Consider the following 9,925-nt stretch of genomic DNA (forward strand, 5'->3'; position numbering starts at 1 on the left):
CCCATATGCTCAAACACGACGTGTCCTTGCGCGGAGGAATCCACCGTTTATCACCGTCAAGCGATGTTGGTCGATGATTCATTCTTGCAACATCACCATCAATTGGATTCGCGTCATCATTAAAACCTATATCATCCAAATTGTGAAATTTCTCTGTAACTCTACTCTTGCCGAGAGAAGAACTAAAGCAGTCGCGTTTCACACCCTCTGAAATCCCCAATTTTATAGAACCTGGGAAAATAACAAGTACAAAATGAGGGACCAATGTTGGAATGGTATTGGAGTAGCCCGACTGGGAGATCACGGCTAGTGGGAGTGGGGTCATCGTCTAACAATTCGCCCTCATCTCCATTGATATCGGGGCTGCACGGAGGAGCTGGCGGGGACAGATTCATGGACAAGACAGCAGTTGTAGCGGCCAGTGGGGCGGCTGTGCGGAGATGGCTCGTCGGCCTCATTGCGGCGTGTGGATCGCCCAGGCAGCGTTTGTTTGCATCCATCTGAGATGCCAATTGCTTGACAGTTGCGGTTAAGTGCTCAAGCTGTGAAACCAAGGCAGCCAACTGTAGGTTCGGTTCCAAATTCGGCGTCACCGGATCACGTGCCATGCCGAGAGGCTCCATATGGCCTACACCGTCGTAAGGCGGCTGATATGGAGACGATGGCGGCTGGAAGAGCTGGTAAGGCGGTTGTGCAGGGGTGTACAGCGGGTTCCCATCAGGAGGGTCAGGTTCGGGGCACGGATAGAACACCGAAGAGGGCATTGGCGCGCTAAAGGATAGCGCTGGAATCGGGCACGCCGGATTTGGATAGGGGTATCCAAATTGCACGTCTTGTCTCTGAGGGTACCAACACGATGTGGGGCTCGACATGGATAGTGGCAAGGAGAACTGTCTGTCGAATTGGTGATGGGCAGTTAGTGTAGGTGTATGACATGATGACGGAAATACGGAGGATGAGATCACAATGAAAGCACCAGATGATACGGAGAAACTTGTATTAATGATAATTGGCGAGAATTCGCAGGATATTGAAGGTCCGTTCGCGGAGGAGTCTCCGTCGAGCAACCGATGAACAAAGACGGAAAAGTAAATTGCAGAAAAATAAAAGACGGGACAATAAAGATAATTATATTTCTTTCATGATTCCTTCAAAAGATAACAAAGACTCATATTTAGAATACTCCCTAATAACCCAACTTAGTGATCAAGAAATAGTAAAGATATGAAAATCAATAATATATGGAATAATAGAGATATGAGGATATTCTGTAGATATACTCGTATCAATGAACCTTGGTGTTTGGAAGTCCACTTCCCCTGATCTAATTATTCAGGACATGGCTTTGTATATTTACATTTGTGCTATGTTGGTTCGCTACTTCTTACATCTAATATCCTATCTTAGCATGGTTATGCATCCAAAGGCATTGTCTCATTGATGTAACCGATAGTTTCAGGATCCCCCAACAGAATCCTTATAAATCAAATTCACTTAACTCTCTAACATTTCAATTATGGAGTACTATGTCAAACCCTATTAGATTTTTCAGACTTTTGGTTAAGACGTAAGAGTCATTATTTGAGTTATAATTTTTCATGTTGGTAAATTGTTAATTTTAATCCTAAATTTTTTTTATGCCAGATTAATCCTTCAAACCAATCAGACTGGAAAAAAAAAAGTTTTATGATCATTTTAAGTATTATATTTCTATTTCAATTATTTACTTTTAATATAGAATTTCAAATATAGAATTGAAAGGAATTGAAATTATAAATAAATGCTTAGAGCATCAGCAGTGGCGCCCTTCACCGCGGAATTCATACAGGCGTGCGGGAATTCCGCGGCGGACGTCCGCCATTGTGCATGGTAGGCACGGATACGGAATTGCCTTGAGGACACCGCAGTTCCGCAGCGTTACGCAGAATTCCGTCGCGACGTCCGTGCGGACGTCCGCCATTGCGTTGACTCCCACGGACGTCCGCACGGAATTCCCGTTTATTGCATTAAATGTTTTTAATTGTGGGAAATCCTTCGGGATGTCCTTGGGGATGTCCGCCACTGTGCATTGTGATGTTCTTATGACGTGGCAGTGCAGTCGGAAGTCCGTATAACATGGCAGGAAGTGTTTTTGGGATGTCCGAGGGTAATTCCACCGGGACATCCGCGCCACTGCTGATGCACTTAGTGCCCGTTCGGTTAACCATATAAAATAATGGTGGATAACAATATAGGATACAATAGAGATGAGCTTTTTTTATAGGATGTGCTTTATCTAGGATTGATTTAGTAGGAGGGGGTTAGGCTAAAATGGGTTTTATCTAGGATTGATTTAGTTAGAGGGGGTAAGGCTAGATGAATAGTCTAATTAAAATAGTTAAGTTGCATTAGTTATGTGGGCTTATGTGAGGGCCTCTTAGGCTATCCACAATGGCGCCTAGCGCACCGCCTAGCCGAGCGCCGGCGCTAGGTGGTCGCTAGGCGAACCATTGCAGCTTCCGAAAACCGCCGAGCGGTTTTTCGGAATTAAAAATCGCCTAGCGCTACGCGGTCGACGGGCGCTGGGCGATGCGCTGGGCGATCCGCTCGGCGCCATTGCAGCGTCGGGATCGCCTAGCGCATCGCCCAGCGGTTTTTTTGTTTTTTTTTTAAAAATTTTCGAGACAGTATATATACGCGATTTGCACTTCATTTTCATTCGCACCACTTGTATTAACGAGTACTCTCTCTATCTTAATTTCTATACAAGATCAACACCGAAAAATGGATCTAAACAACGAGCCTAGTTCAGGGACGAGTGGTTCTCAAACTCCCCCAATCCCCGTTGGAGGCGGATGGAATCAGATGCCCGGGTACTACAACATGTACCCGTGGCAGCAGATGCTACCCGGGATGCCGACCGGAGGGAGTCCGCCGGGGGGGTTCCCGGCGATGCCGGGTTGGGGACCCAATATGCAGATGATGCCGGGGTGGGCACCCAATATGCAGATGATGCCCGGGGGAGGTTCGGCGACGCAGGGGACGCCGGGGGGAGTACCTGCGACGCAGGGGACGCCGGGGGGAGTACCGGCGACGCAGGTGACGCGGGGGGAACGTCTATCGCCCCAGTTTTGATTTCAGCACTGCTTCGTCGCACACATCGACCCCAACGGATGCGCAGTTCACGCCGAGCGGTTTTGATGAATTTTTGTTGGCGGATTTGGGGTTTGATAGTCTCGGAGTTCCGGAAACTCCCGTTCAAACGGGGGGAGCAGTGCAGGGTAGTGGCGCCCCAAAGAAGAAGGGCAAGGGAAAGAAGGTCGGGGAGTCGTCGCAGCCGGGTGGGGATGACCCCACGGCACGGAGAAGGTGGACGGACGAGGAGAACGTTGCCCTGTCAAGGGCGTGGGTGAGTGTTTGCGACGATCCTCTTGTTTCTAATAACCAGAGGATCGTCAACATGTGGGGCAAGGTAGCAGCAGCCTACCAGCGATTTTGCCCGGAGGGGAGGCCACACAACGGGGAGGATTGCCGGAAGGCGTGGAACCGAATCAGGGCTGCCGTCTCCCGATTTTCGGGTTTGTACGCCAACGCCCTCCGCATGCAGAGTAGTGGCCAAACGGAGGACGACTGCAGGAGGATAGCGGAGAAAGCCTTCCCCCAGCCCGGGTTGTATAAGGACTTCACCTACTGGAACTGCTATCTTGTGCTGAACGACTCTGAGAAATTCCGAGTAGGTGTCGATGCTGGCTGGCCGAAACGGCAACGATTGAACTATACCGGGGATTTCAGCGGCAGCAGCGGTGGTTCCCACGACCTCCCCGAGACGGACCAGGTGCTCCCCAACCCTCGTTCGTTCGGCCGCCGACCTCGCCCCGTTGGGCAAAAGCGGGCGCAACGGGCGGCGAGGGGGGTCGCCGGGGGTTCCCAGGAGGTCCAGTCGGCATCCCCCTTTGACCGCCAGTCTACAGAGGATCTCAAGTACTTCGCGCGTCAACAAACGCGCCAGATGATGGTGAAGACGTTAGCCGAATGGCGAGCGGCGACGGACCCCAGGAGAAGAGATTTCTCTTCACATTGCTCGAGAGCATGAATGACGATCTGCGTGGAGGCGGCAGCGGCGGTGGCAGCGGAGGCGGCGGTGACAGTGGCGACGGAGGCGGTGGCGACGGAGACGGCGGTGACGGTGGCGACGGCGACGGCGACGACGGAATCGAGGGAGCCACCGAGTGATTTTTTTTAAATAATGTACTTTTTTTAATGTAATTTTTATTATTAATGTACTTTTTTAAAATTTTAGTACCTTTTTAAATTTATTGTACTTTTTTAATTTATTGTACTTTTTTTAAAATTAAAATAGTATTATTAAAGTTTCCCGTATATGTCTCGTAAATTAAATTCCGTATATTGTGTTATTAGTGATGTGGCTATTGATGTGACTGGGCTATTTATGATATGGCTAGGCTATGGCTGAGCTATTTCTGATGTGGCAGGAGGATTTTTAATATTGATGATGTGGCAGGAGGAGTTTGTGGCTGGGCTATGGCTGGGCTATTGCTCGGCTATCACCACTGTGGATACCCTTACTAAAAGGAAAGTAAATTATATCTATTCTTCTCCATGTTGCAACCGAACAGGGGCTTAGTGTACTAATTTTTATACTGTATTTGAAACTCTCAGTGGTATTCGATTAAATAAATAAGAAGCAAAGGGCATTTTGGACATAGTAGATATACATAGATATAGAAAAATCTCGTAATGCTCCCCCTCTTTGTCGCATAATAAATCTGGTACTTCATTGTCGAGGTGAAAACCAATCAAAGGTGCGTGCTTTTCTCGCTCTCTAAATTTTGGCTTCCATCCCTTAATTTTATCAGTTAGAATCTAAACTGTCATAAGATTTCACTCCTATTCTTCTTAGCTTGTTTTCTAAAATTGTGTAGCAGATACTGTGTGTGAAGAAATGGTACTTGTTTTTGTTATAATTACCAATTTTGTGGCTCAATTTGGTGTAAATTGCACCAGCATTGTATGAATTTGCTTGAATCCCCCTCTCATGATTTTTTTATTTACTTCACTGTTGGTCAACTCTGAACAAACAGGTAATTTCTGATAATTTAAGAAGGTACTGAAAATTGGTCGCCTTTTCTAATTTCATTTTTTGTTTTAAGTGAATCTTTGCTCCTGGAAATGTGTCTATCGGAAGAGAGTGAGTTGGAAATTTTGAATTTTTAAGTTTTTTTTTTTTTTGCGTGGATGATTTAGAGGTGAACTTTTTCCATTTTGTGGTTTATGTTTTGATTTTATTTGAAAACTAGTTAAATTTCTAATGTGATCCATCGTTGATCATAGTGGTGCATTTGAATTTACTTAAATTTCACTATTAGCATATTTTGTAAGCTGTTTGTTCATTAAATTATCTTGTGCACTTTTCATCATTGGTGTAGCTTCTTCAGTTTGGGCATCAATCTATGTTTGCTAAATAGGTTGACTTTTGGAGTGAAATAAATGATTATATTATGTAATTAGGCATTTTACATGTTTTCCAGCATGGGGCACAGCTTTTGGCAGCTGGGTGACGAGCTGCGAGGACAGTCCAAAGTTTCCGAGGATCAAAAATGGTTGGTGGCAGCTTCCAGGTTGGCCGAGCAGACGAGGTCAAAGCCCGAGCGGAGGATCAATCTAGATCTCTCAAAGGGTGCTCCTGAATTCAGGCCCAGGGTTACTTCTAGTTTTCAGGAAGATAACAAGTTCGAGAGTTTCAATTTCAACATGTTGAACATGGAGCCAAGGCTGAATCTGAATGAGAACGTGACGAAAACTTCCTTCGGAAATGGCATCTACAACATGAATGCTGTTTATCAGAATCCCAACAATAGCTCTATGGGGAACATCTCTGGAAGCAAATATAACAATATCAACCTCGTGAAGGAGCCTAATAACGGCCATATCAACAACAATAATACCAAGGATGATGCCATGAATTCCAATGGTGCAGCTGACAAAAGGTTCAAAACACTCCCTGCTGCAGAGACGCTCCCTAGGAATGAAGTGCTCGGTGGATATATCTTTGTATGCAATAATGATACGATGCAGGAGGATCTGAAGCGACAGCTGTTTGGTAACTATATGATATATATATCGCGAATTTGTGTCCTGTTTGCATGCAACTACTTCTGTATCGCTTGCTTGTTCGAAGAAACAATTATGCTTCTTGTACCAACTTATGATGTATGCATGTCTGTGTGTATACAGCCTTTTGTCAGTATCGGCCCTTATAGTTGTGGGTAATTTGCAGGTTTGCCTCCTAGATATAGGGATTCTGTGAGGGCAATAACACCGGGTTTACCTTTATTCCTCTACAACTACACCACTCACCAATTGCATGGTATCTTTGAGGTATGTTCAATTCTGTCAATCTCACTTGGAATTACTTTTATACACCTAAGTTTATATACTAAATATGCAGTAAGGTAGGACTAATTTATTATTATTCCTGATATTGAGGCTTTACGGGCCTTTTCAGAACCATCCAATTTTGTTGTAAATATGGGAGCATATCATACCTTCCCAATAAGGGCACCAAATTACCCATGCTGCATAAACAAAGAACTCAGCATAGTTTAGCAATGAGTAGTATGATTTTCCTTCTTCACCAACTCTTCTTAAACATTTAGTTACACTTATTTTCATATACAGGCAACCACCTTTGGAGGTTCCAACATAGATCCTACTGCTTGGGAAGATAAAAAGTGCAGAGGTGAATCAAGATTCCCTGCTCAGGTACAATACAATAATGTTGGCCTTAGCTTCAACAGCTTGTTGATGCGCTTGTATATGTGGATTGAAACTCTCTTACTCACTGGGCTACAAACCCATCTGTTACTTGGCTAGGTGAGAGTTCGAGCCAGGAAACTCTGCAACCCTCTGGATGAAGATGCTTTCAGGCCCGTCTTGCATCACTATGATGGCCCTAAGTTTCGCCTGGAGCTATCCATTGCTGAGGTTAGTTTTAATCTTTATCATTTGAAACAACCTCCTTACTTCATATTCTGGTAAGATATTGGAGCTGATACTCTTGTACGTAATCGGCTTTATTACAGACCTTGGACTTGCTAGATCTCTGCGAACAAGCTGGCGCATAAAATGGGTTGGCAACATTACTAAGACCGGCATAAACAAATTGTAGTGATGTGTTCATGCCGTGGTGTGTGCTCAGTCGAGTATTGTTGTGAGTAGAATCGGCTTTGTATGTGGCCAAATAAATTTAGTGTTTGTGAAAATGCAAGTAGATTCAGTATCACTTGCACTTGTAATATTTACAGAGGTCTATATGTAAGAAGAAAGGAGGCTGCACTAATGGCCGCCTATATACATGTTATAAATATGTTCCTCTGTCGTGCAAAACGGATTCGTATGATCGAGGTTTTCATAAAAAATTGGGCTGATCGTCATTGTCCTCGATGGTGGATCAATCGAACTCAGTGAATTCTTCATTTTCGTTATCGTCACAATCATCTCACTCTGGTTCTTGAACTCCTAGTTGTGTAAATTAGCTGAAAACATCGGCCGTCTTGTAATTCCGTCACCAGCAATGGCGCTCCACCCAGCCGTCTTGTTCAAACTCCCCTCCTTAATCACCTTCCTCCGGCTCTCCACATCCTCCCACCTCCCCGCCTCGGCATACATATTCGACAACACAACATGCACCCCATGATTAGTAGGATCCAACCCCTGAATCACCCCTACAACCCTCTCCGCCGCCTCAATATCACCCCAACTCCTACAACCGCTCAACAACGACCCCCAGATCGCCACATCTGCCTCCCATCGCATCCCCCTGATCAGCCCCTCCGCCTCCAAAATCCGCCCTCCCCGCCCCAGTAGATCCACCATGCACCCGTAGTGCCTCAAGTTTGGCTCCACGCCATACACCCTCTCCATCGAGTAAAACACCTCCCTCCCGAAATCCACCATCCCCGCATGGCAGCATGCGCACAGAACTCCGAGAAGAGTGATGCCGTTAGGCCTCACTCTCTCTCTCCCTCTCCCCATCTCCACAAACATATCGATGGCTTCGCTGGCGCGGCCGTGGAGGGCCAGCCCACAGATCATGGCGTTCCATGTCGCCACGTTTCTCTCTCTCAACCCATCGAAAATTCGCCTTGCTTCGATCAATTCCCCATTCTTTGCATACATGTTGATTAAAGCAGTTCCAAGAATAACGTTCATTTCCACGCCCTTCTCGTTTATGTACGCGTGGATCTCCTTCCCCAACGACGAGCACGACGACTGCGCGCACGCAGACAAAACCGAGGCAAGAACAACTCCGCTCGGTTCGAATCCTTCCGAAACTATGGCGCTAAATAGCGAGATCGCTTCCTCCGCGGAGTTGTTTTGGGCGTAGCCGCATATAATAGTCGTCCAAACGCCCACATTTCTCTCGCGCATTTCGTCGAACACTTTGCGCGCGTTTCTCATCAGGCATGTTACGGAATACGCCCTAATCAGGCCATTCGCCACGTGCGAATCGCAATCCAGACCGAATTTGAGCACGTGAGCGTGGATCTGCTCGGCGCATTTCGCGGATTGAGAATTCGCGCAGGCTTTGAGGACGAAGGGGAACGTGTGCTTGCCCGGAGCGGCGGCGCGCCTCCGCATTTCGGAGTAGAGGTGGAGGCCGGCGGAGGGGTTGGAGCTGGTGGCGTGAGCTCTGATCAGTGTGTTCCAGATGAAAGTGTTGGGCGCGGGGATGTTGGCGAACAATTTGAGGGCGTAAGTGAGGTCGCCGGAATCGGAGAGAGCGGAGAAGTTGATTAGGCGGCTAGCGGCGAAGGCGTCGTGAATTTGGGCGGTGGTGATCATTTGGGCGTGGATTTGCTTCAGCTGGTCCATGGATCGGCATTTGTCCGCTGCTAGAGACAGCGGCGGCGTTTGGTGCAGAGACGACGAAGTTATAGCACGGCGGTGGACGACGGAGAGTCTTGTTAGAAGATTTGGTTTTGGAGGGAGCATTATACAATGGTGTGGGCCTCCGTATTCTAGCAAATATATTCGGCATAACTCATAAAAGCTAGAGAACTCTCGCCCAACTGCTACTTCCAGCTAGAATTGCCTGCCGTATAAATAAAGCTACTATTAACACCCGAGCTATGAACGAGACATAATAGTTTCAAATAATGAATATAAAATATAATAAATATATAAAAAATAAGAATTGAAAGAAATATGGAGATTTAAAAAAACAGAAATGTACTTATCTTGTCTCACTCAAAATGAAGAATTTACTACTCCTCAGTGAATGAAACATTTATGCAATTTTAATTTATAATCTAAGTGAAGTAAAAACAATAAAATTAATGACAAAAATAAGATGTATGACTAATGATCAAAGAGTATAAATTAATTAGAATAAGATATACAAATAAAGAAAATATGTGTGAGTAAAGATGTTTATTAAAAGTGATATGCAAGTCATTAATCCAAAGAAAAGATAAATTAATATATAAATTTAATAGCTTAATTTATAAAAAATTAATTTGAAAAAAATATATGGAATATTAAACATATCCACATTAAATATATGAATAATTTAAATCATATAAATTTAAACTTCTTTGTGAAGTCAAGTTAGAAAATTTGTATTATCCAATAATCACATTTTAGTTGACTGTTTATTTCTTTCTTTTAATTTCAGACCATAGCATAACTTGATATATATTTCCAAAGACTAAATGAATTTTTTATATTGGAAAGAATAAATTTCTTACTTCCCGCCACATATACGTATAAAAAGTAAATTATTACTATCACTTAAAATAACGATAATATTTTATGCATCTTGTTTGTTTTGAATAATCTGAGAATTTACACTACTCTTTATATTAAAAAGTATTGCAATAAATGATTAAATCTCAATTTTAACCTAAATAAATGGAAGGCAAAC

General features: G+C 44.6%; 2 protein-coding genes across 3 annotated transcripts; one reads left to right on the plus strand and one right to left on the minus strand.

The window, feature by feature from the left end:
* Positions 1-4,698: 4,698 nt before the first annotated feature.
* LOC121759893 (B2 protein-like) lies at positions 4,699-7,386 on the plus strand. 2 transcript variants are annotated; one of them, XM_042155463.1, is made up of 6 exons: positions 4,699-4,802; positions 5,529-6,100; positions 6,278-6,378; positions 6,679-6,762; positions 6,874-6,984; positions 7,083-7,386. In XM_042155463.1, exons 2-6 carry the CDS (start codon positions 5,530-5,532, stop codon positions 7,122-7,124), a joined length of 909 nt encoding a protein of 302 aa, XP_042011397.1. In that variant the 5' UTR covers positions 4,699-4,802; position 5,529; the 3' UTR covers positions 7,125-7,386. The 2 variants fall into 2 exon arrangements, with proteins under 2 accessions (XP_042011397.1, XP_042011395.1); XM_042155461.1 differs by lacking the exon at positions 4,699-4,802 and adding an exon at positions 4,928-4,945 and having other exon boundaries at positions 5,509-6,100.
* LOC121759892 (pentatricopeptide repeat-containing protein At5g56310-like) lies at positions 7,246-9,050 on the minus strand. Its single transcript, XM_042155460.1, has one exon. It carries the CDS (start codon positions 8,992-8,994, stop codon positions 7,519-7,521), a length of 1,476 nt encoding a protein of 491 aa, XP_042011394.1. The 5' UTR covers positions 8,995-9,050; the 3' UTR covers positions 7,246-7,518.
* Between the last annotated feature and the right edge of the window lie 875 nt (positions 9,051-9,925).

The sequence above is a fragment of the Salvia splendens genome, chromosome 13 (assembly GCF_004379255.2).
Source record: "Salvia splendens isolate huo1 chromosome 13, SspV2, whole genome shotgun sequence".
Lineage (NCBI taxonomy): Eukaryota > Viridiplantae > Streptophyta > Magnoliopsida > Lamiales > Lamiaceae > Salvia > Salvia splendens.